Genomic DNA, 27,311 nt, shown 5'->3' with positions numbered 1-27,311 from the left:
TCATTTCATGATGTTGGCTCTGAACACTTTGAAGAGTGTTAGGGATTCTAACTTTCATTTTGAAAAGCAAAACATGTTTATGATACTGTCATTAGGGGAATATTTCGCTTCTGTATGTGTGTAGGGTGGGTTGAATAGTTCTGTCAGCTTTTTCAGGATACGATAGCATTTCTTGATATCCTAATTAAAAGAGCTTGAGAACTTGCAGCTGTCAAAACTTATTTCAATTGTTTTGTAAAGCTTAGTATGAGGAAAACTAGGAAGATACTCTTGCCCACAGCCTTTAACTAGTGTAGTTCACGTAACTTGCAGTGAAAATTCGTGTTACCTGAACAACAGGTCCCAGAAACCTTTAATGAAAGTGAAGAGTTAAGCAAGAAGTTACAAACTGCTTTGGCTTTAATTTTGATGTTGCTACCTTAATGCAAGAATATGGTCCAGTTCTGGCAGCAGCTGTAGCTGAGTGGAACTTCAGGAGGCAAAACATTGATGTGCTCCTACAAGCTGCTGACTTCCATTCTGAACTGTAAATGGTCTTTAAGTATTTTTTTAACAAGACTGGGATTTTGCATGAAAAAAAGAAAGCAAATAACAGACATGAATGCACTGTCTATACAGAAGGAGCACTGGTGTCCTGGTTAGAAGTTGCTGAAGTAGCTTTCTTTTACCTCCATGTATTTTTCATGTGCCTCAAAATCTGATTTGTGTCCAACTTTCAAGGTCTAATCCACAAGGCGAATAGGAGGATGAACTTGAGAAAAAAAAATTCAAGTCCATGCTCTCTTTGAACTAGTGCAGTGAACAGAACACATGCTTATAAAAGAAACCTCTGGTGAAATTCATGCCTTTCAACTTGAAGCTGTGTCTTTAAGTTGCAGTAGTTGTTTCTAAAATGTTCAAACAGAAAAGGTTAAGTTTACTGCTAAAGCAATGAGTCAGTATTACTGGGGTTTTTTTGCATTTCCAAATTAGTAGTACAGGAATTCAGGACTCATTTACACTTGTAAATTATCAGCTGGTTGAGGCAACAGTAGAACTGATGTTGAATTGTCCAAATTCAACATTACCCATTTATCTGATTCAGGAGAACTTCTACTCTGCAATCCTGAGCAGGCTTGAGGTGATATAATTTAGGGCAAAGGCAAAAGAGTCAAATCCTGATTGCTCTGTCCCTAATGGGGTGTTCCTTCTTCCTTGGCTGCACTGGCCCTGGTGATTGACAGACTCTTTGAGCTGTTTCAGCCCATAGACATGGCAGAAAAACCTCTTTCCCCTTCTTCGTCCTGCATTTGCCACTTTTGGAGTAGTTTTTTTCATTTGGAAATGTCTTGGCAGAAGTTTCATCAGTGTTGGGGAGCCAACAGAGGGAGACTGCACAGCAAGGGGTAGTACTGAGCTGCTTTACATAAGCTGATTTAGCATCCGAAAGCACTCCTGTGAGAGAGCGTGAGGAATTTCAATCCTTATCCTCATTCTGAGTGTGGATGGTGACATTTCAGCATACAAATGTATCCTCTAAGCAAGGTGTTGGGAACTGACAGCCAAAGCATTCAAAGTTTAAGTAAGTCCTGACTTGAGATGCTTCTTAGTGTTTAAAAATTGCCTTGGTTATCATGAAGATTTTTCTGTAAACTTAATTAGTTAACAAGTGAGAATTCTAGACTAGTTCAGATGCAGCAATGTCTTGGCCCTTCAGCTCTCACCACTACCAAATAGATGGTTGTGGACAACACTTCCAGGTCAAGTTTGTTTGAGAACCATCTGTCCAAGGAGTTACTTAAAAGTTTTTGGAAAAAGATGTTTCTGATTGTGTAAGACACGAGTGTTCTAAGGAGTGCACATTACTTTGATTTTTCTTACCTGACATTTGAAGAGTTGTGGTAAGGAACAATGCTGAGTCTTTAATTACAGTTTCATAGTGCTCTGCCTAAATATAACATTAAACAGCTTTATATTGCTAGACTGTAATTTCACTGGGGGGTCTTTCTGGGCCAGTAAGCCAGTGCAAGAAGGGAAAAAAATCTACTATTTTGTTCTTCAGCTGTTGCATGTATGTTGCATAAAAATTCTTGGACTTGTTCTGGCCCGGAGAGGTGACAGGACTAACCCATACCATGCTCTGTGCTTCCCTTTATTAATTGTAGTCCAGACCCTTATTGTTCCAGAGGAGATGCTGGTGTTCTGCTAGTGGTTTTGTCAAGCTTATGTAACAACTTTATTTCAGATATAGTAAGTTATATAAGTTAATGCATGCAGTGAATTACTGTAAGAGCAGCACTATTCAGCAGCTTGCAGTTCTTGCACTTTTTTACCAGGATGCACAAATGTTGCATTGGTTTCTATCAGTAGAGGCACTTGTGTAGTTTCAGTGTTTGGGCCAATAGAGATGCATGAGAATGGTTTTAGAAACCGACATGGCCCAGTTCATGCAGCATTAATAAAATTAGTTTAGTCCTCTTTGTGGCAACTGGTCACATAGTGGTTAATTTCTCTGATGTAAAAATGTGTAAACAAAGTTTGTTAGGTAATACTTAAAACAGAGTTTACTTCTGTCACCTCTCTGGGCCAGAACAAGTCCAAGAATTTTTCCTGTGAAGGTGGATCCTACCCTGGGTGGTTGTGCCTTGCTTTGTATTCTGGGTATATCAGATAAACATGAACATGGATGTGGTCCTAGTTGTGATGATGAGTCTTCGTAGTTCTGTGTTTGAATGTAATACGTACATACACATGACAATACTTCATCCTGCTTTTGCATGTTACCTTCAGGTCTAAGGTTTTGACTTCCATGTGATACTTCTTCATGACAGGACCGTATTAACCTGGCTGAACTCTTGCTGAATGTAAGCCATCCCTGGATGTAGGAAAGTCAGATTTAAATAGACTTGAACCTTATCCAGTCAGGTGATTCCTTTTTTTAAATATTATTTTATGGAAAGAACTCCTGTGGGTTTGAGGGGGGGGAGGGGGCGGGGCGGGGACTTTTCCCTTTTTTCATGATGCAATACCTAATCTGTGCTGCAGAGAGGAACAGTCTGAGCCAATAAATCATCTGTACCACTAAGTGGAAGTCATTGTTTAGACCAGTTTCTCTATTCTTGCAGATTCTGAGGTGGACTGATAAAAGTCCTGATTGACCAGAGCAGGGTTCTGGTGGTACACCCTTCATAGGGTATCTATGATACATGCACTCTAAGTATCTTGCTAATTTTGATTACACTGGTGTCTCTAATTTACTATGTAATCCTACTGTATTGAATTCAGAAGCCACCTGTTCTGGTGCTAGACAATGGTATTTAGACTGAAGTTTTCAAACAGAAAGCAGGGTAGAGAAATAACAAAGACATCCTTGTAAGGGGGGTAATAGTGGTTTTCATTTAGATAGTTCTACTAGCAATTGAAATCTGTGGATCTTAAGAATGTGTGAACTCTTTTGAAAGTGCATTAAGCTAAGCAGGCTTCTTCATTATTTCCATGTGACATAATTGAGGAAGTGATGTTCTCTCCCGTTTTGGAGCTCTGCTCAGGAATATAGATACACTTTTAAAATGCAGAAACAATAACCTAGAAAACTTCAGTCAAGTGAACTGAGTCCAGGAAACTTGTTTACTTTTTCTGCTCTAGTTCATCACTTGACTCACAGGGGATTGGCAGGTCTGTCAGCCATGTAGACCTTCAGGTCTGCAGGTGAAAAAATGCTTTTAAAAGACCTTTAAGAGAATTATGGTCGGTGTTATTACACTGAGCTTCAGTTCATATGTATGTTGGTTACTAAAATAACCTGAGATATTATCTTTAAGGTCCTTTCCAACCCAAGCTATTCTTTGAATCTGTGATCTTTAGGTTGACAGAGACCATCTGTTAAATCACCTGCAAAGATCAAAAACCAGCTTCGAAGACACAGCTCCTTATCTTTAACATGGAAGGTGTAAAATTAAATCACTAATCTCTTTGGCTGAATACTTGAAATCCTTTTGTGGTGAATAGTTTGGGTTTTTTAGCTGAAGATGTATTTGTGACAAACTGATAGCAGAGCTTCTCAGCCAAACACTGGGTAGTCACTGACCTGAATTAATAAACGTGCTACTAATTTTGTTCCCCTTCTTAGTTGCTAGTACTTCATTTTCTATAAACAATATTACCCATGTTTCCAAAAGAAACCAAAGTATTGTCTGGCTTGAAACCTGTGTTAAAAAGCAAAATCAAAAAGCCCCTCGAAGTGGTGGAAAGTGAAGGTGAATTTTTATTTTAGAAATTCTTCCTGCAACTACTACAAACAGCTAATTGGAAAGAAAAATCAGTTGGTAGGATGCTTTTTCTTGCCTGTTTGGTGTGGACTAAAGCACAGACAGGTGAGTGTCACTCTGAAGAGAGTTAAGGATATCTAATCGAGCTCTTTAGTTCCTCCAGTGTAAAGCAAAGTAACATTAAACTATCAAAAGTAGAGATTTTCATAGTGGTGACTGAATGCTGTCTTAATTCAGCTTGTTGCATTGGAAGCCTTGATGTGGTCCGTATTGGTTTTTTCCAAGTTGGCCTGCTTTCAGATTGAAACTGGCTGAATTCTTTATAGACCTGTGCTGACATAACAGGCATTCTTAATGCTTCTTAGTTTATTTCTGTGCAGGTTTGTGGATAAATGACGTATTAATATAAGGAAATAGTTATGAAGATAGGAAAAAACCTACTGCAGAAAGCTCTAGTAATGGGTATTTTGGATCTTCCAGATCTGAAGTTGTTACTTTATGGGAAATTGCTAATAGTTTTTTTAAAAATTCTGGATTTGTGTTAGATTTCAGTGAAGTGCAGACTATAAAGGCAGTTTCATTTTAGTTTCTTCCTTTGACTCCCTAAAATGGAGGGAAATGTTAAAATTCGTTTAAAAGTAAACAAGTATTTCAGATGACATGCTGCTTTTGATTTTATTTTCAGTGTATGCTCCGCTGAACTGACACTTTTCTTCCTAGCAAGTTGTTTCCTTCCTCTGTTCATGTGTTGTACTTGTTGCAAAACAGTCCTTAGTGTTCGTGCAGTTGTCGAGCTATTGAATAGAACCTATTAACAATATTAAATTATACAATTTTTTTTTGTCGTTGTAGGAAGAAATCTCCTTCATCTAATTCAATGCTAATTCAGTCCTGCTAATCTGCTAGTACTGTAGATTGAAAGATTTTTTTGCTGTTGCCAGGATACCCTGTAATGGGCAAGAAGCCTGAGAGAATACAAAACTGATTTTTTAACTTTTAAAAACTTTTGTGTTTAACAGGTAAGAAACTATTAAACTTCACCTACAGCAGTAGATTTAGCTTGTGCGTCTATAAAGCCTTATCCTAAAGCATTCAGAAACCACTTAAATTTTAAGCTTTTCATGTCCCTGATGTCTGCTAAGGTCACCTGATTTCTTTAGGTTCACATTTACTGCTTTCTAAGCTGCAGTTCCTTCTTCAGTTCAGGCTTTGTGGCCATGCCTTCCCTTTTCTTGCATCTTTTTTCTGACTACTTTCTAGCTGGCTGATTCTAACTTTGTCTTTTAACCTACCGTGCTCCTGCACTATCTTCTTTCTTCACCCTGCTTTGGTTTACTGTGACAATCAGGGGTGTTCTAGACACGCTGTTGCAGATATTCTGTTTGTTTTACAGTGCTTTGCTTTTGTGCCAGGAAGTGTATCTGCTGCCCAACCTTTTTGAAACAGTTTCAAAGCAAATGTGTTCATGAAGTGACATATAATAGGTATGAGTGATGTTTAGCACTGTAGATTATTAAACTGAAGTAATACTGTCTTCTGAAATCGATTTTTTTGGTACTAAACTTCATGTTTCAATGCGAAAGTATTTGCTGGGTAGCTATGCATTGTTTAGCCTGCATTTTATATTATTTTAAGTCATGCGCTTTTCTCAGTGCAAAGATACCTTCATTTTCATTTTGAAGATAATTGGGAGAATTCAGAATAGGAAAAGTCTAACTGAATTCTGAGACCTGTTAATATTTTAAATTTGTAATTTGCTGTTGGTGTGGAATTACTAGACAATGATTCATCTTCTCTACTTGGGCAGGGGAGATTAGTATCTAATTTGTAGTTATTGCAGGTAATTAAGATCTTTGTTAACACTTAGTAACCTGTGGTTTGAGATTGTGTAGGAATTGATGAGGGTATATTTGTTGCTTGGTATAAAATTGCTCTTCTAAATTCATTGCAGACTGTAGATTTCACCTGATTTTTGTACTTCTGTTGAACAGCTATGACCTCTTGAATTTTGGGGGATTGATGTCTTGGAGTAAACTTTAACTGGTTTAGATTTATTTACATACTTCAGCATGTCAAAGCTATTGATTATTGGGGCACTCAGTCATAAGGGGGGGGGTGTATATGCACATGATGCGTGTATGTGTAGATATATATATTATGTAAAAGATCATAGGATTACAGAATAGTTAGGGTTCGAAGGAACCTCTGGAGATAATCTAGTTTACCCCCCTGCCAAGGCAAGGTCACCTGGAGCAGGTGACACGTGAGCATACTCAGGTGGGGTTTGAATGTCTCCAGAGAGCGAGACTCCATGACCTCCCTGGATAGCTTGTTCCAGCCTCTGCCTCCCTCATTGTAAAGTTCTTCCTCATGTTGAGGTGGAACTTACTGTCATTTAGTCTATGGCCGTTGCTCCTTATCCTGTTGCTTGGCACCATGGAAAAGAGTCCAGCACCATCATCTTGACACCCAACTTAGATACTTGTATGCAAGAATGAGATGCCCTCTCAGTCTTCTCTTCTCTGATCTAAAGAGGCCGAGCTCCCACAGTTTCTCTTCATAAGAGATGCTCCAGACCCCAAATCCATCTTTGTGGCCTCTGCTAGACCCTCTCCAGTAGCTCCTTGTCTTTCTTGAACCGTGGAGACCAGATTGAATACAGCACTCCAGATGTGGCCTCCCTAGGGCTGAGTAGAGGGGCAGGATCACCTCACTTGACCTGCTGGCCACACTCTTCCTGACGCACCCTAGGATACCATTGTCCCTCCAGGCCACAAGGGCACACTGCTGACTCATCCACAAATGTGTTTTTGTAGTTCTGATCTAGATAGGAGTGCAGCCAGCATTCATAAATAAGGAAGACTAGGTTGATAAATACGGGTAAGAGCGATTTCACTTCAGTTCTTACGTGTTCTGTAACAATAGCAGACTCCTCCTCCTCATGTCTGATGGGGGTGTGAAAGTCCCTGCTTAATAACTTGACTCAGTAGGAGGTGGCACGTTGTTAAAGAGCGCGTTGGGAGATCACTGTCTTCACACAGTTTTCTGGTGTGTTTTTCTCCCAGTCAAGGAAAGACTGCCACATAGCATCTCCTGCATTTCTCTCAAGAGGGTGTAGTTACCCTCAGAAAGCGTAGTAGTAGTTAGTAGAGGAGCATGTGTGCTGTAAATCAGTATAGTGTCTGGGAAGAATCCTGTCATGACATCAGGAGACCACTGTGGTGGCAGTGTATGTGGCCAAGTATGGCCATCCTGGGAGTTGGGGAGGCTATGGCCTGAGAGATGCCCTCATGGGGGAGGAGGCGGCTTAGGTAGACTGAGGGCCCTTTTTCAGGGATCACTCGCCTGTTCCTGCCATTCCTTGGGCACAGGGACTGCCCTCTGCCTTCCCTCGTGCCTAAGCTTCAGCCTGCTCTTCATCCTTGGGTCAGAGATCCTTGGTAACATCCCACTCTGCAGCCGCCTGTGCCCAGCAGTGGCTAAGAGAGGGTGAAGCATCCAGAAATCCTGCTGTGAGGAAAGAAGTGCAGCCAGCCTGTGTGAGATCTCCCAGCCTTCCGTGAAGGAATTGTTGGTTGGTTTTGTTTCCTTTACAGTATCTCTTCTAGTTTGTTATGCCTGGAGACTAGGAAGGAATGTGCATGGTATCAGATGTATGTATTAAATTGTTGAGTAGAGGTGTTTCTATTTTCTGATCTACTTAATTCCTATTAATTTCAAACCATCTATTCGCTCCTTTCTCCACGAAGTTTCTTTGAAACTTCACTAGCTTATTGTAACGTAAGTAATGAAGTATTTCTTTTCCCCTAGGTCTCACATTTGTCACATAACAGGCTGTTCTGGCACTGAAGAAACAGCTACATGCTATTTTGTATTCACTTGAGACTTGTATTCTATGTCAAATTGATCTTACATTTTGTTTAAGAAATGTAGCAGCTGTGCAATGAAAATTGTCCTTTATTACTGCTTTTATTTTTTTCTGATTGCTGGGTGTAATGTAAAGTACTGTAATTAAATCGAGGGGCTTTGAACAGCAATTTACATCTTTCTAGCTAGTAGTACTCAGCGAACTTCACTGCTTTGATTGAAAATAAATCTCTTTCAAATAGGTTAGGACAGGCAGTTGTAGACAGCAAGTTTACAATGGGTGATGCTCTGCTGAGTACAGCAGGCAGTGTGAAAAGTAGCAGCTAGAGTGTTTTCTGTCATTTTGGGTCGCTGGTAATTCTCTTCAGCTCTAAATTTTTTTCCGTGCATTAGCGCTTAGTTTTGTTTTGAACAGATGGTCCACTTTCAGTGTCAAATTAAGCCCTTTGTAAATGTTAGTGCAGTGTCTTATTACAGTCCATTGATTGGAGAAAGGGGAACCCCCCCCGCCCCAAACTGGAATCTAACTGAACATACCTAGACAGTAACTAGTTGAGGTTATGTGAAGCTGGCAGAAGAGCATGCTTGGCATTTGAAATAAATTTCTTAATGTGTTTAAAGGTCTTAGAAGATAATTTACCAAGATTTTTCATGATAAACACTTAATAATTCATCATTAATTTGTCCTTCCTTAAACTTACCTACCTACATGGTTTTTAGGAGGCAGGGGATTCTCTGCATTGGAAATGATTTTGTCATTAAGAAATGCAAGACTATCTTAAAATCCAGGACTCCTTTGGTGGTTGCTCTCCTTACATCCAACAACTAGGTTGGCTTTTGCTAGCTGCTGCACAGAATTTGTAAATCCTGTTCTGCTGAAGTAGGCTGCATCACTTACGATGCGTTTCAGTCATGGAAACTGTTGGTGCAAAAGTAACTGGTTTTCTTTTCCATCTGTGTACTTGAACCCTATAGTTAGAAAATGCAATGGCGCACAAAGAAAAGTGACAGATTCTGAGTTTGATTTTTTTTTTTTTTATAATGCACTAATTGTTACAACTCTATATGTAGCATTTCCCACAATTTCACATATTACAGAATCTTCAGCTTGACACTGATACGCTTTTAAGTTTCTCTTGCTTGAAAAGTGAAAATGGGCATTGCAGTAAAATCTGTGAAGTTCCTACCAGAAGCTCTGTGTATATGCTTTTGACATCTGTGTAGCTGTCAGGTGAAAGAGCCTTCAGCTGGTTACTGGAACCCTTCTAGTTTTCCATCTACACTAGTCTAGATGCCCCTGTCTTCTTGGAGCTGCCAATGCTCAACTTTTATGTGGAAGTCTGAGGTACTGAGTTGGAAGGAACTCGGTGTAAAAACACCCTTCTCATGTTCGTTTAACCTAAGTATGATGCTTAAAAGTTCCAACTCAAAGGAGCAGCTTACTTTAGTTTTCTTACTTACTGAAAAGATTTCTGGATGCCTTAAAGACTTGTTACTCTATTTTGTAAAAGGTTTGGTATAGGAGATGTTGTCCAAAATTAAACGATGTGCTTCTCTGACTGGACTGGAATTGCCCTCTTAGTCTGGTAGCTTGAAAACAGGAATGTGTCTATTCAGGAAAGATGTGTGACAGTTACTATCACTTGAAGCTGCAGAGAGACTTTGTGATACAACTGTTACCAGCTTTTTTTGATGGAAATGCCACTTAAGCACTTGACCTCCAGAAAGAACCACTGATTAGTTACTGTTAAAAATACTTGTGTGGTTTTCTTTCCCTGTAACAGACAGAAGATTTAATTTTCCTTCTTGGTCTGAAAGAATTGTTTCTAAGCTTTATTTCTTTCATTTAGCAGATAATAAAAGTGAGAATTTCAGTTACCTGTATGCCAGCAGTTGAAAGCAGGCTTTCTTTGCTTTGTTGAACTGCTTTTTTCTTTTCAGATTCAAGTCAAGTGTTTATTACATGGAATGCTATTCAGCATTCATTCAGAGAAGAATCCATTAACAATATTAATTAAGAAAACAAAGCAGTATTTTTTCTGGGTATTGGGTATTGCTCAAGATCTTGAATTGTCATAAGCTGTGCATCAGCAAGTTGATGTAAACTTTCATAAGTACTGTTTAATGACCTGGATGTTAGCCTTGCTTACTGGGAACTTTCAGAGATTATAGAAGACTAACACGTTACAAAAGACAGTCAAATACATGCAGCATCTTTACCATCTTTAACACATTTTGTCTTTACACGTGAGAATTTTTAACATTATCCTGGATTATTTTGCTTCTTGTAGTTTCTAGTCTTAAGCATGTCTTATATTTGGAAGTCTTTTGTATCTTGCATTGAATCCAGATGTCTTTTTCTGCTCTTATTGAAAGTGAAGTAACGCTCGGAGTAATACAACCCATTTGACCCATTGAGTTTTTTGTAAATTTGCAGGTACTGAAATTTTGGAAGGAGGACACATACGAGTTTTTGACAGAAGGCCTTATGCCAACTCTGTTAATGGGACTGAAATTTGAAAAAGCATGATGATGATTCAGAATTTCAGAATTAGTAGATTTTGGGAGGGAGGGTAGAACAGTAGGCTCTGAGAAAAATAGCGATGACATGTTTTGATTTTAAGACTTCCAATCAAAACTATGCTAGGCTGATTCTAGATTACTGTTAGTTATAACGCCTAAGAAAATTCTCTTCTCTTCAGGGTTCCTGGACTTTCCCTCTGGCACAGTTTATGTTGTTTATTTTTCCTTATTTCAAAGGACCTGGGCTCCTGTTGAGAAGTGATGGAATAATCTGTGGCCGGCACCTGACATGTTGAGGGAGCAGCCCCTAAAAGAGCTTGCCTGGGAGACAGATTGTGAAATAACGCAGTAACATGTTTGCAGTAGTACGCCTCTTTTTTTGTTATTGCTCTTTTCCATTGTTGAATTTCTCTTGGAATAACTAACTGAGAAATACTGAAATGAGCATTAATTACTACAGAGGTATTTACATCTGGAATTAGCATTGATGGTGGTTACTTACAAGAATGGTACTTTCACTAATTGGGGCAAGGGGAGGGATTTGATCAACTTTCTAGAGATTTAAAAATCCCAATCAAAAACTATCCTCTGACTTTAATAATGCACTAGTTTCATTTCCTCACAGTAAGTTTCTGTGTAGCTAGTGTTTTTCATAACAGTGTAAATTGATTTAAGCTGATCTGTGAGATCAGGTGTGTTAAACCCTGCTTGTAAGTTTACTAATACTTTTAGTCCAAAATAATTTTTTTCTGCCTCCTAATCATTTAATACTGGCATGGGATGTTAGATAAGCACCAATACTGCAATTGAATAAATCTGTACATTGCCTGATTGATTTTGTTTGAATCCCATATCTTTAAACAGAAAACTATGTAATCTAGGGCCAGTTATGTGTGTTACAACTTCTGAAAAAAGGTTAAGCAGAGTCGGGAGAGATCACGTGATCAGTATGTAGTGCTTAAAGCAACAATTAAAACCCTAAAAGCAATTAAAATGTCTCTATAGTGAATATACCAAGCTTTACAATATTTATGCTGAATAATGGAAGTCATGCTAATGGAAAGATTGTGCACATAAAAGTTTTGCTAGATCCTTGAGGTTGTTTCTGTTTCCAAACTGCTCAAGTACTAAATTTGACACAATCCTGTTCAAAGTAGCTGTAAAAGAAGTGCTTAAATGCTGCCTCTTAGTTGCAAAAGAATTGGATATTTCTATTCTAATTTTTATGGGATGTTTTGAGTGTGACAACAGCATTGTTGGATTATTGCCTTTTAGCTTGCTCCTGTATACAGCCTACAGTTTACAGAATTGTCCTTGCTAAAATACTACTATTCACTGAAATTCTCTGCCTTAACTGCATGTCCTCACAGCTGATATTCCTAATGCACAGCAGTAACTAATACATTGAATTAGTCTTTCACATTTGGTAAACATTTCCTAAAGGAGCAAAAGGAGTGTTTCTTCATTTAAGAGTGCTGCTCAAAACTGCCGCTTTCACTTGTAAGGAGGGGAAGGTTTTTCTTACTGTGTTCCAGTATCTCTGGTATCTCTTTTCAGTCCACTTAAAATCTGCATTCATTCAAGCCCAGTTAATACTGTTTCAGAGGTCAAATGTCATGTAAAAGCCCTGTTTTCAGGGCTGGAGGGAAATGAAGTGAGTGTTTGTATTGAGCTTAGTGAGAGGTGAAAGCAAGAATTTATTGGATATATTGTAGACTGAAATACTCTTTTCTGGTAGCACAGTTGTCTCAATGGCAACTGTTCACAAGGTGTCTTTAGAGAAACAGAATTAATATAGAGGTGCCAAAGCATTTTATAGGAAAAGGTGAAGTTGTTCATTCTTCTACATCTGTTACAGCCTCTTAGAGTATTTCAGTGGTTGGGGCCACTGCCCTTGACATATTTGTGTAATACATCTTGTCCTTTGATGTTCCTCCTCTGTCAGGTTTGTGGAGGCATGTACAATCAGCATAGTGTTGAAATTAGCTCCTGCACTCTAAAGTGTGCTGCCTGCAAACTAAAATTCTTTCAATTCCTCTACCTTTATAGGTGTTTTCTTCCATGGTGGGGGTGGTACTTCAGGGCAGTTATGCTCTGTCCATTTCATCTTCCCCCAGCTCTATTAATTGCTGAGCAAATTGTTCTGAATCTCTGACTCAATGCGTAGATTAAAAACAAGGAATGGGAAGAGCAAATTTAGTAAATTGAAAACCAAAGTTTATACTGTTTTCTTTAATGCAAATTAGCATGTTCCTTTCATGTAAGTAAAACCCTGCCTAACTTTCATCTTTGGATGTTAGAATAATGGCTACTGCTAATATACTGCTATTCTTCCTACACAGACCAGCATGTTTTGGAAATTTGATCTCCATTCGTCATCGCACATAGATACACTTCTGGAGAGAGAAGATGTAACACTGAAGGAACTGATGGATGAAGAGGATGTTCTGCAGGAGTGCAAGGCTCAGAATCGCAAACTTATAGAGTTTCTGCTGAAGTCAGAATGTTTGGAAGACTTAGTTTCATTTATTATTGAAGAGCCACCTCAAGACATGGATGAAAAAATTCGATATAAGTAGGAAAACTTTTGGGGTTGGGAAAGATTCGGAAGGTGGAAAGAGGACTAACTTAATCTGATAGTTAATTTGATAGTGTGAATCCCTTTGTGCTGGTGTCTAGTACAATGTTGGTGTGTTTTAGATTAAGTCTGTTTTCAAGAGGCTTCGTGGAACTTTTAAATAAATAATTCTAATACATGCATAGTTTTCAAATGGAAGCTTCTTCCTCACAAATGCTTCCAAAACCAGTTCATGTCCAAAGGACAAAAACCCTTTTTGGGTAGTATAGCTCCATGGTTAACTTTGTTTTGTTGACTTGTAAGATGTTTTAAAGATGCCTTTTAGAAGATTTGTGGTACTCCTTGAAAGAATGTCCTTAGGGTCTAAATGCTGATGTTTTTCTTTCTGGGATATGGCCATGACTTCTGGCTTGCTGAGGAAGTTCAAACTCAAAATTTGTGTAGCAATTTGTATAAAAGCACTTCTACTGCTTTTGGCCTGTTTTAGCGTTGTCCATACAGAAAGCTGCTTTTTTTCTTAAAATGGTGTGTTAAAATAATGTGAAATAAGCTACACTCTTAGTTGCTAAACTTCACCATTTCTGGTAAACCAAGCCTCCTGTAAATGTTTCTAGTAGAGTTGGAAATTGAAGCAAATAAGAGGTCAGTACTTGAACAGATGGATATAACAATAGATCCTAAAATACATGCTTGCTCTTTCCTTTCTCAACTTCCCTACTGGTATTCTATTGCTACTGAAGATCAAAGTAGTCAACTTCTTAAATGAAAACAGCTTATAGGCTGAATGTGCAGTTTTATTACTTTGTGTTAGTTTGCTAGTTTACTGTAGGCCAACCTTGCTTGAAAATTTGGTCAGATGCCTTATCAGGTTCTGAATTCAGAGCTGGAAGGATGAGAACTCTGAAGTATGAATGATAATTTTTTCTTTTCCCCAGATACCCAAACATATCATGTGAGCTGCTTACATCAGATGTCTCACAGATCAATGATCGGTTGGGAGAAGAGGAATCCTTACTCCTGAAACTGTACAGCTTCCTCTTAAATGAATCTCCTCTAAACCCTCTACTGGCCAGTTTCTTCAGCAAGGTGTTAAGTATTCTTATCAGCAGAAAACCGGAACAGGTAATTCTTTGCAAACTCACCAATTTAAGAAGTGCTCTGATAAAGTTGTAGTACTCAGCAATTCTACTTTAAGACTACACCATTGAGGGATAGCAGCAGAGTCAAAAGAGAGCGTTCAGCTTCCATGCTAGCTGAAGACACCTTTCTGTTATGCACAGGATTAAAAAATACACTTGGATGAGTAAGATGTATTTGATTCAGATTTGCCTAAGCTTTTGATTGTTTATGCAATCAGTGTTTTGGCTTAGCTTAGCTCAGTGTTTTATATGCTGGTATTTTGCATTTATGCCTGTTAGAAGCAAACATAAATGATTTGAATCAGTTGATGGTGAGTCTGACTTGATGTGAAGAATTATTTAGAACAAAGCTAGAAACATTTGGAGTCCTTGCTCAGAAATGCTCTTGTACTCAGTGCATGTGGCCCAATACTGCAAGCAGCTGCAAAGACTTGACTCTCAAACCTGAGATACTGTTTGTATTATGTTAAGAATTTTGCTGTGTTGAGCTTTGCTCTCCAAGCTGAGACTAATTCTTATCAAAAAGAAAACCTGACTGTGCTGGATTATAAGTAGGTTATGGTCAGCAAGGTGGGTTTGAGAGGAGGCTCAGGACATACTGCATGTAGTATGGATCTGCCCTGTGCCACTTTTGCTGTTCTCTGCCTGTGTATTATTTTATCTTGTCTTGTACTGCAGGCTTTAAGTGGCAGAAGTGTTTAAGAAATTCTCATCTGTTTTCCCAGTTTGGTAGAAGAGTGAAATTAAACGTGATTGATGTAATCTGTCATGTAAAATACATGAAGCAAATATAAGCTTACTTTTAATTTCCAGATTGTGGATTTTTTAAAGAGGAAGCATGATTTTGTAGACCTCATTATTAAGCACATAGGGACCTCTGCTATCATGGATTTGTTGCTCAGGCTACTGACTTGCATAGAACCTCCACAGCCCCGGCAAGAAGTGCTAAATGTAAGTAAAATGTCTCAGAATTTTTGTCTGACATGTGTGAACTCTAAGCTGGCTTAACTTCTGCTGGCTTTACTAAGTTTATTTCTTAAATATGCTGAAATTAGATGTATGGGGGTTTGTGGGTTTTTTTGTTTGTTTTGGGGGTTTTTTTCTGAGCTGCCAATACTTTTCCAGTGAAGCCCCAGTGCTTCTGGGGACAACTTAGAACCCGAGTGGCTAATCTCTTCCCTGATCTTTAATACCTAACTTATACCTGACAGATGCAATTTTAAAATTGTTTTGGACCTTACCAAACACACTTTTGTCATCAAAGTTTGCTGAAATTAACCTAAGGCTTTCTTTTTTACTATGGCTCAGAAACAATAATTTTGCTTTTTTTCTGAAGTATTGTTAATTCTTATTTAGAAGTATTGACAGTATGACTTGTGGCAGTTGTCAAAAGGCTACTTTCAATTTTGTGAATTCATTTAATTCATTCACTTGGGAAAAATTCTTAGATAACATCCACAAACATTTTTACAGTGGCTAAATGAGGAGAGAATTATCCAGCGGCTTGTGGAAATTGTACACCCGTCTCAAGATGAAGATGTAAGTATAGGTGTGACACTCTCCTGGGTCTGTCTGTTCATCTGTACAACATGGTCTTAGAACTTTTAGTTTTACTGTTTTCTGCTTGCTTTTTTCAGTAAGCTCATTTCAGTATTTAAGTGTGGTTATTTGAGGGAGGATATGTGGTTTTGTTCACCTCCCTGCCCCCTTTTTGAAATCCATATTGAAGCCTTAGGCATACTTGGAGTTGTTTGAAGATTCAGCTCTCATATTTTGCCACCTTAATGTTGGAAATAGATTCTTGCCTTGTGCTTCAAGGGTTTTTTTGTTTTGTTAAGGGTTAGTTATAGCGTAAAGCTACTGCCTGAATGTTTTTTGGGTAGGAGAGCTCTTGTCCATGTTGAAGATTTCACCTTTTTTTAACTGAAGAATTAGAGTTCAGCATGCTATTACTCTTGTAGTGAAAAGTACTGTTTTTCTGTTTCAGAGGCATTCAAATGCATCACAGTCACTCTGTGAAATTATTCGTCTAAGCAGAGATCAGATGTTACAAGTACAGAACAGCTCAGAACCAGATCCACTGCTTGCAAGTTTAGAGAAGTAAGTTGGTTTGAATTTTTGATTTTATTCTCACTTCATAAGAAACTAGTTTTTAACTTTTGACCTTGAAAACCTTCAGAAATGGCAAGCTCTGCTTTTCAGGTGAATTTTCTTGACTACCCATCTTTTGTTTGTGTAATGAAAAATAACTTGGCAAGTAAGCAAAGCAGACCTGGAGGATTTTCTAGTGGGGAATGTGGGAGAGGAGTTGTCTCATTAAAGTATTTCCTGTGCTGCCAATTGAGTGGGATCTTACATGTGGAGGTCAGCTTGATACTGTGCAGGCTAAATATGGGAGACTTTGGCTTTGTTCTGTTACTTAAGTTAATCTAAGTGTATGTTTTTGCCAGAGAAGATTTCTCCTGTATTCCCTTCTCCTTTTTTTTTTAATGTGGGCAAATAGTAGTTACTTCTGCTAACAGCTGTATCCTGAAGTGGTGTCATCTGGTGCAAATCCTTTTCTTTTCAGACAAGAAATCATAGAGCAGCTTCTGTCTAATATTTTTCATAAAGAAAAAAATGAATCTGCAATAGTCAGTGCAATCCAAATCCTGTTGACCTTACTTGAGACAAGACGACAGACGTAAGTGTTGTTATTTCACTTGGTTTATGCTGTAGCAAATGCCTTCTTTGTACTCGTGACCAAACCATTTCTGTGACTTGTTGCAACTGGAGGAGTTAAAATGCAAATCAAGTGATTGTGGTTGGCATTACTACACTTTCAACAAATGACGGTCTTTCTGCAGCTTTTTCTAGAAGCTAGTGTAAGTACCAATTGACAGATCAGACTAGCTACATTTTCATCAGTTTGTTCCTGGATACAAGGAATAGAGTAAATATGTGCAGTGCAGTGACTGAATACTGACCTTCAGAAAGTTATTTGTAATGTTATTGCAACTTCATTTGGAGAAACTGCTGAGCAGATGTCTCTGGTACATTCAATGTACATTGTTTGGAATACACAAATGAAGCTCTTTATCTGCTTCAATAAAGCAAATCAAAATGTAATTTTTATTCTCAAAACTATTTTGGGGATTTCAAGCACAATAAACGTAGAAATGCTAGGGCTAATGTTTGGGAAAATCTCTTGTTCAACCATTATGTAACACTTAAATTTTATGTACTTGTAACCCTGTGGTTTTGCATTTTTTGCCTCTTCATCTTGCATCCTTTCAGAACTGTTACATATCTCAGAGATGGATTACAACTAGTTTTGATACTAATTATCAGTTTTTGCTTATGTGTGTTTTAGATTTGAAGGCCATATAGAGATCTGTCCTCCAGGCATGAGCAATTCCACATACTCTGTCAACAAAAGTGTTTTAGAAGCCATAAAAGCTCGACTTTCATCCTTCCATGAGCTCCTACTTGAGCCTCCAAAAGTAAGTGAAATCTTGCGTCGTTACCAAATTAATTGAAGCGACACTCACCATGTGTCTGCTTTAAGTGGACTATAATAACAACCAAAACCCAGTCTGACAGCTTTCAGGCCAAGTGCCCAGGCTACTTCCTAGCCTGTTGTGAGCTTTGGCTCAGGCAAACAGTAATAATGAGCAGCAGTGTTTTGTGCTTTTCCAGCACAAACTTTGTTTAATTAGCAAAGTGACCTTGAAGCAATTACTTCTTTCTGAAAGCAACGAAAAGAGATTTGCTATATATTCTCAAGACAGGTCCTATTTTCTGCTTGGAAATCCTATCTGGATAGGAAACACAGACTATAGATGCTGCTGGTGTTTGGAACTTCGGAATGGCCCACATTAGGCTTGTGCAATTCTCTTGACTTTCTGGGACCCAAGTGGACCAGCTCCATGACACATCCCTGTGCTCTAGGCATGTTAAATTCCTTGGGCTTTTTAACTGATTCAAGCAGCTTACCTATGTCATGCTCTTGCAAAAGTTAAAAAGTGTATAAATAGGGGGTTTACCTGTGATCCATTTGTATTTTCTACTCACATTTATTTTCATTTGCAGAATTTCAGCTGGAGCACTGCACCCTGAACTGGGTGCTGCAGATTTTAATAGAGAAATGAAAACGGAATTGTTTTTAAGTATACAAAGTCATGGTTGCTGAGGCATTATAATATATTTAGACTGTCTGCCGAGCTGTTCTCTGTATACTTTAGTAATGCAGAATATAGCTGGATTAGGGAGTGAGAAGAATTTCTTAGGAACTCTCTCCTAATTCCTTTCAAGGTTGAGTAGACTTCATCTACTTTGAGATCCTGTCTATAGTTAGCAATCATTTTTTACAAAGTTCTTGCTTTCATGTGACTGATTTTAATGCTTCTTGTCTGTGGAATTAAGATAAGCTACAGTATTTGGAATTAAAAATAGGGTTTTTTTTGCAGGATGAAGGTAAGACAGTTGCTCAAGGACTAAATGTGTCTATTTTTAAGCACTACTCAGTCATTGTATGTAGTAATGATGAGCTGATTTTTTTAAAAGATATTTTAATGGGTTTATGTATTAAACTTTTTTCTTTTTCAGAAAAGCGTCATGAAGACAACCTGGGGTGTACTGGATCCACCTGTGGGAAACACACGTTTAAATGTGATTAGATTAATATCTAGCCTTTTACAGACAAATACAAGCAGTGTGAATCAGGAGCTTATAGAACTTAACAGCATAGGAGTAATACTGGTAAGAACTTAATGCTGTCTTCTTTATTTTTATGGATTGCTATTAAGATCTTGTCTGCTTTTTCTGACACTGCAGCTAATTTTCCAGCGTAACTTTTCAGCACCTTTGTACTGTGATGTCTATTGCTTGTTTTAAGAAGTTTTAATATTGGATTTTACTGTTAATCCATCTGTCTGAAGTCAGCGTTTTCCTCTGACCACTTGAATGGTTCTTATTTGCTATACCTTCATAAATATGTGGTTTTCTTAATAAGCCTGTTTTCAACTGGATGTTCTCAGGTTTTCAGCCCTGTTCAAGGCTTCATTGCTATTTTCAGTTTTTTTCCAAGTTGATCCCTCAAAGCCCTTTTTCCTCACTTAATGTATGGCCTACAAAATGGTATCTCAGCCATGTCCTGTAAAGGAACAGTTATTCTTGGTAGCTTGTATTCCTTCAAACTTCAAAGCATGGAGGTGTACAGCAAACTCAGTTACCTAACTCTGTGCTAACGTGAATATGTACTTTGAGTACTTCCTACCTCACACTTCCACTTTAGCAGATGTATTCTTTGTGTTCAGGTTCACCCAAGAAATCCAAATACTGGTTGATTAAAAGATAGCTAGCAAATCATGTAGAACTTAAGCTAGTTTGTGAGTAACAATATGTAAACTTCCAAGTTGGCAATTGCAAGCTTAAAGTGTAAATACCTTCTCTTTCCTGATTTTAGTCCAAAACCCCTTTTTCCTGTGACTGATTAATACAGTGTGATTGAAATGTTTTCATCTCAAATTTTCTTGGCAATTGGGTTTGCAGACAGGTACTAACTTTTATACAAATAGCTGACTTCACTGTAGCTGATGTTTTTCCTAGATCCATTGTCTAAGGGAACATACACATTATGAATACTTGCATGTTATTGTAAATAGATTATTTTGTAAACTAAGTTCAGTGAGGTTTGAACACACTTTTCTGTTGCAGGTTTTACGTAAGGAAAAAAATAATTGTAGCCATAGAAGCCTTGGTGCTTCCTGCTGTTTGCTGAAACAGCACGTTTTACTGTGCAGACTTGACTTAGGAAAAGTTACGGGAGAATGCCATTAGTTTAGGAGGACTGAAGGTAGATTGAAGACCTTTAGCTGTACTTTGAGTGAGACTAAAGTTGTTCAATGCTGTTCCAATCACTGCACATCTTTCCAGAACTCATTACATTTTGCCAGTGACAGCAGTCATTTGCATTTTGCAGTGAGTAGCCTAAAATAACTAGGCTTGAAGAAAATCTTTCCTATGTTTAAGAGAAAACATGGGGAGAAGCAGGAACATGACTAAATGGATGCTGTGTATTGTATCTCAACCTCAGTATTTGTCTTGTGCTTTGTTAATAATCTTAAACTGTGTCTAGATTATCTGAGGTAGCTTTCTGTAATAGGAGGATAAAATTAGTGGATGGTGGGTTTAAAACAGGTAGATACAATTTTGTAAGGAATCTCACTGAAGTTAGGAGCGCACTTACAAAAGGGGATTATAGATACCAGGAAGGTTAAGTGAACTGAAAAAAGTCAAGGACTTCTAAGGTCATAAATAACACTTCTGACTCTGGGACTTTCTGGGCAGCAGCTGGCAGAAGGAATGTAAGTGGGGAGCATTATTTCTCACCATCTTCATAGTCTGAAAGTGCATTACTAGTGACCCCTGCAATAAGTCCAGTTAGAGTTGCATTCTTGTTTTGATCCAGTATAGTATTCCTTGCATTCAGATAATGGCAACCACAAGAATTACTGTTCTTGTGGGTCACAAATTTTCTCTTGCACAATAATACTTAGTGTAAAAACTTAAAGAATTTCCTCCAGTGTAGTAATTCAAATGATTAGGTGGGTGAGACTATTGGTTATGTTTAATGAAAAGATCTTGGTTTGTGTAAACTTCAGTGAATTTGTTTTTCAGGACATGTTTTTTAAGTATACGTGGAATAACTTTTTGCATAGTCAAGAAGATCTTGGTTTGTGTAAACTTCAGTGAATTTGTTTTTCAGGACATGTTTTTTAAGTATACGTGGAATAACTTTTTGCATAGTCAAGTAGAAATCTGTATTGCATTGATTCTTGCGAGTCCTCTTGAAAACACGGAAAATGGCACAATTACAGATCAGGATTCCACTGGGGACAATCTCTTACTGAAACATGTAAGTTGTGTTTTGTGAGTCTCTTGAATTTTCCTGTTCCCACACAGTTAATTTTACATAAAATATACCCCAATTTTATTTAATGTATAGAATGAAAAAGAATGTCTTTCTGGTTTTACTTAAAGTGTTAGTTCAGGGTGTTAAACCTGAAACTGCCATAGAGTAGATTTTTTTTGTTGCTCCAAAGCGAGCACGGTGAGGAAATGCAAGTGTTTATTTATTTTCCTTGAAGTTCCTCCTATTTTTGAGACTTAAAATTGCTATTTCAGTAGCTTTATGCTACTACAGCAACTCAGCACTTAGAAAGGGGAGTAGGATTAATACAGGTTTAGCTTTTTGGTTTGTGGTTGTTATCTGACTGCTGGGCATTCAACCCTTTAGTGAACCTGAAATTAATTGTCTTGTAGACTCTAGTATCAACTGTAAAATGCATAAATAGTGTTCCACTTTACTGCTACTAAGCATATTTTGCTTTTTTACAGCTCTTCCTTAAGTGCCAATTAATAGAAAGAATACTTGAAGCGTGGGAGATGAATGAGAAAAAACAGTGAGTAATTAGTTTTCTCATTCCCTGCAATTGTCTAAATAAGACTTGAGTTGTGAAATGAATGTATAACCAATTCAGAAGTGATCTAGCCAGTTCTAAAATCACATGTACGTTAATATTTGGGTTAAAGCTTTCTCTTGTACTTTTTGGTAGCATTCTAATTCTTTTTCCTGTAACCATTTAAGAACGCAAGAGTTGTCATTCTTACCGTGTGTAAGATACTACTGTGATCTCTAAAGTTTACCTGTGTTAGAGTATAGAAACATACTATAAGGTTAGAGAGGACAGGAGATACTTTTTCCCAGTAAGCAGTTGAGAATTATTTGTGAACACATCAAAGCATATCACGTACTGGGGAGCATTGGACACCTAAATAGTAAAAGCCAATCCCTCAGCAATAGAGTACCTTCTAAAATTGTGTTTGAAAGGATGTAAGCTTCAAGTAGCTAACATTGTCTGAAACTGTTTTTGTAGCAGGAGAAAAAAATCCTCAGTCATTATCTGAGGTGGTAAAAAGTTCTCTGAAGTCCTGTACATAATTTTAGCTCAGGAGATACTGAACAGTAAATGTTAGTTCTGACCTGTCAAAATATTGAATTAACTAGCTGGGGTAGTACTGCTGGTTTGGTGGTATGTTGAGACAGTTCCACTCCCCAAAATACTCCTATTCCTATCTTAAGTGAATCAGATAGTAAAGATACAGCTAACTGACCTGGAAATAAGGATGGTGAAGAGGCGGGGTAATAAAAGAAGGAATGTGCTAAATTTAACTGTAGAAAACATGCTCTCCTGTATGTCTTCCATTTTATATCAATTCTCCTGAGGTTATAGAGAATTGCCAACTTTACTGACAATTAGATTCTCATAGGAGAGAAATATAAAAAGTTATCTCTCTTACTCCAACCTAAAACTTAAATTTTACTTGGATAAGACTGTTCTTGGTCCAGTGCTTACAACACAAATGAGTTAATTAAATATTTAGTCTTATGTTTGTGAATATTAATGAAGAAAATAGTGTTTCAAACCTTAGGTTGTGCTTTTATCTGGAAACAGACTGTTGTAATTGATTCACTTCTTTATCCAATTTTGTACAGGTATGGCTCCAGCTAGAAAAGATAAATCTGTAAGGGTACTTTTAGCTTAGCTGTTTCAGGAAATGGGTATTTTTTTTAGTCCTTTTGTATTTATCACTTAATGTTATTTCAAGCAGCTCTAGAAGCTTAAGGGTGACTGCTTTCTGCTGGTAAAAATCTGATATAGTCGAAATTGTTTGGTGCACTGGGATTAATAAGCATTTGCTAACAAAAGATACAGTTGTATTCCAGACTTTCTGGCCAGGCAATGACAATCAGTCTGGTTTGTCAAATAGAAGCACTTTGTGTCATATCCTGTATTAGAAACTATAACCTTTGCTATCACCGTGTGCTGATTGTTTAGAATGTACTTGTTGCTAAAGCACTCTGTAAACAGTGTGGTAGTTTATTCATGATATCTTGCGTAGACATAACTTAATTTCAGTTACCTCATCTGTTAGATGATGATGGTGGAAAATAAAATCATGTGATCTGTGTTTGTATAGCGTAAGTTACTTCATGAGCTGCAGTCACTTTACAGAGATTTCAGTCATGGGAAGTTTGCCTAGCTGTGTGAGTGGGTCTTTCTTGGTTTTTATTTAAAATACAAAACCTTAAACTGGTGCAGCAAAAGCTTGGTTGGCTTGCAGCTAAATGCTAGAGAATCAGTTCAAGTTGGACCTCTCATGATTGCTATTTGGGCAGATTTAGAATGGTTCCAACTGGCAGTAGGTGTTCAGAGCTCTGCTCTAACATCTGGTAATTCCTGTTTCTGCGAAGCAGTTCTGTCTGAAATATTTAAATGGCATTGTAATTTTATCTTTAGTAAGCATGTAAATGTCATTCCTAAATTTCAGGAAAGCAATGACCCTAACTTAGATGGGTATGCTAAGTGTAATACTAAGAAGCCTTGAAATACTAAAGCATACTTAAGAATGCTTTTTCCTTTTGATCATGGGCTGAAAGCTCTGAGGGAATACTTGGTGTTTCGGGGTTTTGCAAAATGCTCTCAGCAACAGAAATTTCCTAAAAACTCTGAATCTGTTGCTAATTCTGTCATTATTTTGCTAATGCTGTGCATTTTGCTTTCTACACACACACACGTACAAGCAGTACAAACACTTGTATGTCCTTCTTGGTACTTTATGTGCTTGTTAAGTCTCCTCAACTGGCCAGTGTAAACAGTGTAGTCAAACCAGTTGATACCTTAAATTCTTGAGTATTGTTGTGAACCTGTGGGTTTAGGATGCGACTCTAACTTAAGAACCCCAGTTGTTTGTCTTGTGTAACATCTTGACTCTGGCAGTGTTTTATAACAACATACAGTATCCGAGTCACTCTGAGTGCGGGCAGTTGAACTCTGTCTCTTGCAGGGCTGAAGGAGGAAGAAGGCATGGCTACATGGGTCACCTGACAAGGATAGCAAACTGCATCGTGCACAGCACAGATAAGGGGCCAAACAGCACACTAGTCCAGCAGCTCATCAAAGGTATTCATTCGTGGTCTTAACTTTATCTTCAGGGTTTTCATTATCAAGTGCTGAGGAAATTAAGCAAACCTAAATTAGAAGGCAGCTGTTGGATTAAAGAAGAGAATAACTGGATTACTTCTGAAGCATTCAATTTAAAGTAGCCATCCCTAAACAAATGCTTAAGTATTTTCATTTCAAACAGTGTCAAAACTCCCTGAAATAGCTGCAAAGAGATGCTGACCTGCTGAATTTGGACTTGTTTGCTAGATGGAGTTACATGTATGAATTTAGGAGGATGTATATGTTCTTACCAGTATTTTTAGTAGAGCAGAAAAAAATATTTGAAAATTAGGTGATGCTTCATTGTTGATAGTTTCTAATTGGTTTGGGGTTTTTGTTTCCTGTGCTAGAGCTTCCAGAGGAAGTCAGAGAGCGATGGGAAACATTCTGCACAAACTCTTTAGGAGAAACTAACAAGAGGAACACAGTGGATCTGGTAAGTAGTGATGAGTAAGGTATGAAAATTGCTGTTGCTTTACTTGGACAGTTTCTTTTTGTCAGCAGCATTATCAGTCTTCCAAAATCCAGTGTACTTGTAAGGAGTCCCTCAAGTTGCTGAGCTATGGAACTGATAATTCTTTAGTTTACTTTTCAGCTAAAGCCATATCATTAATATTTGTGCTGGCATATTGCAGAAGATCAGTCTGTAATAGCTAATTACTTAGTGTAGCTAATCCCAGGCAATCTACAAGAAGGAGGATTTCTTTACTTTTTCAGGGTAGTGTATTTGAAAACTCCTGTCTGCTTGAGAGTACAAACTAAAAAGTTCAGGAGCTGGTGTTGATTGCTTTATCTACAGGATGTAAATGACCCAATACAAGTTTAATAGAAGACTGCTACCGGCATTCCACTGCCTGTGTTACTGACCTTGCTTAAGTAACTTTACATACTCTTGTGCACCTGCCACATTTCTTCTGCATGCAGCTGTAGTGATTACACTTTTGGAAAAACACTAAACTCAGGCAGAAGAGGTTTGTGTAATCATGTCAAAAATACAGTCTAAGAGTAATCACTTGGAGACTTTAATAAGCAGAGGCAGTTTCTGATGTCAACAGACCAATTAATGAATTTTGATATACCTGACTTCTCCAGGAATGCAGTGCTTTGCATGTAGCTTCATTAACTTGTGCTAATCTTATGTTATTTGGACTATAAGACTAATTAATTGTTGAATTTGCTATTTCAACATAAATATTAAATGGAGCATAATGTTAACAGGTGTCAATAGAAGCAATAGGAAATTAATCTGAAACTTTGCAACTTGTGAACAGGACCAATTTTTTCTTGAGCCTGTGAATGCAAAGAAGTGTGTAGTGCTTGCAGATAAATGTTGTTTTTCCTCGGGGTAGAAGCTACTTCTTGGTAAAGACCAAGAGAAAGATCATGTGAAGATGAAGAATTTTAGGCTTATAAAAATAATACTAATTGGCTCTTTGGATACATAATATGTGCTTGGAGATACTTGATGTAATAACAGTAAAACTTAATTGAAAACTTATCTCCAAACTACACAGTTTTCAGTAGAACAGAAATACAAAGCATTAAAACAATTTCTTTTATCTGAAATAAATGAGTACATTATATACTATGCCAATGACCCAGTTTCTTTGTATAGGTTACTACCTGCCACATTCATTCTTCCAGTGATGATGAAATAGACTTTAAAGAAACTGGCTTCTCACAGGATTCTTCTTTGCAGCAGGTGAGTTGAATTATTTTAACAGCTTAATGTGCTCTTTCTGTAAAAATAAATTACGACATTTTTTAAAAAGCAGTGGAACTTTTATCTACTCTCACAAGCAAATGTAAATCTAGAAGGTTTAAATTAAAGCTTAGATGTGTGCATGCACACAACTGTGTCTTACCAAACTCATAATATGCATCTCTTTGAATTCTTTTGCTGGTAGTGAGAGAGTGGGAGCCTTGTGGCACAAGATTGCCAACAGATCACTTAGATGGAATCAGATGCATTAGATGGCATTACTTGTCTGGGTTACTAACCAAAATCTTTCAGATCACGCTGACAGTTGTGTAGTAACTACCTAGTCTTAAGACTGGCTTTGGTATTTTATGCATTTTCTATAGTTTTTATAATAAGTAATTGCTTGTCTAAGTTTGAATTGTGGGTGGTGGCTCAAGCTTAAAGGATCTGATGCATTTTTATCTGATTAAGTGCTTTTGTACCTATAAGGTGTACCTATACAAAAACTTGATAAGTTGGGTGCTATCTGTAGCAGCTTTAGTGAGAAAGTAAGATCTTCTAATATCTCTGTGCTTTTCATGCATCCCCTTAGTGACCTGCTGTGCCTAGGCAATCCCAGCAGTTCCAGGTAGTTAATCTGGAGAAATGCAGATGGTCCAGTGCTGCTTCTTTCAAGTTTGTCTTGCTGTATACCTCCTCCTTTTATATATATATTTTCTTTTTCCTTCAGTTTTCATAATGCCTTAATCTAAACTTGGGGTTTTTTGATTGTTCTTTTGTCTCTTTCCATATTCACTTTGTTCAACTTTACCACCATACTGTGTCCCTTCAGCTACCTGGGCAAGAAACCAAGAGAGTTGACATGACAGCTTTATTATTACTCTATTTCCTATAATACCTTAGCATTGGCTGACTTTACACATGGAAATAACATTATTAAAAGTCCCTAGATGATGTGTAATAATTTATAATTTAATTATAGTGCTGGGAAATTAGAGACAAAAGCTATTGTTATGGATAGATGATGCCCACATGTACCTTAGTGTGTATATATCCATCTGCTGGCAGTTGACACTGGCATCTTTATTTAAAAAACAGCACAGTTGTGTCAGTGACACTGCACTGAGATGTAAAATGTTCAGTGGTTTCATTCTTCTAGATATTTAATAGATGCTTCTGGTGTGTGCCCTAGACTGATATTGCTAG

At 37.7% G+C, this 27,311-nt stretch overlaps 1 protein-coding gene across 10 annotated transcripts in view; it reads left to right on the top strand.

Annotated features, from left to right (window-relative positions):
- The window catches only part of PPP6R3 (protein phosphatase 6 regulatory subunit 3), a 52,596-nt gene that overhangs the window by 8,692 nt on the left and 16,593 nt on the right, over window positions 1–27,311 (top strand). For 7 of the 10 annotated variants that reach the window (XR_004240593.1, XM_032110775.1, XM_032110774.1 and 4 more), the window contains exons 2-16: window positions 5,100–5,266; window positions 10,875–11,002; window positions 12,980–13,212; window positions 14,151–14,337; window positions 15,168–15,305; window positions 15,828–15,893; window positions 16,342–16,454; window positions 16,924–17,037; window positions 17,707–17,836; window positions 18,942–19,094; window positions 21,103–21,252; window positions 21,735–21,799; window positions 24,246–24,361; window positions 24,754–24,839; window positions 26,019–26,105. Coding sequence is in view for 9 of the 10 variants with exons in the window: in XM_032110775.1 (XP_031966666.1) it covers window positions 10,991–11,002; window positions 12,980–13,212; window positions 14,151–14,337; window positions 15,168–15,305; window positions 15,828–15,893; window positions 16,342–16,454; window positions 16,924–17,037; window positions 17,707–17,836; window positions 18,942–19,094; window positions 21,103–21,252; window positions 21,735–21,799; window positions 24,246–24,361; window positions 24,754–24,839; window positions 26,019–26,105 (1,650 nt within the window). In the remaining variant the exon portion in view is untranslated. The remainder of the gene's footprint in view (window positions 1–5,099; window positions 5,267–10,874; window positions 11,003–12,979; window positions 13,213–14,150; window positions 14,338–15,167; window positions 15,306–15,827; window positions 15,894–16,341; window positions 16,455–16,923; window positions 17,038–17,706; window positions 17,837–18,941; window positions 19,095–21,102; window positions 21,253–21,734; window positions 21,800–24,245; window positions 24,362–24,753; window positions 24,840–26,018; window positions 26,106–27,311) is intronic. The other 3 variants (XM_032110773.1, XM_032110771.1, XM_032110772.1) reach the window with 2 other exon arrangements.

The sequence above is a fragment of the Corvus moneduloides genome, chromosome 6, assembly GCF_009650955.1.
Source record: "Corvus moneduloides isolate bCorMon1 chromosome 6, bCorMon1.pri, whole genome shotgun sequence".
Lineage (NCBI taxonomy): Eukaryota > Metazoa > Chordata > Aves > Passeriformes > Corvidae > Corvus > Corvus moneduloides.
Note: the sequence above shows the minus strand (reverse complement) of the source record. Positions and strands in the feature narration are given on the sequence as shown.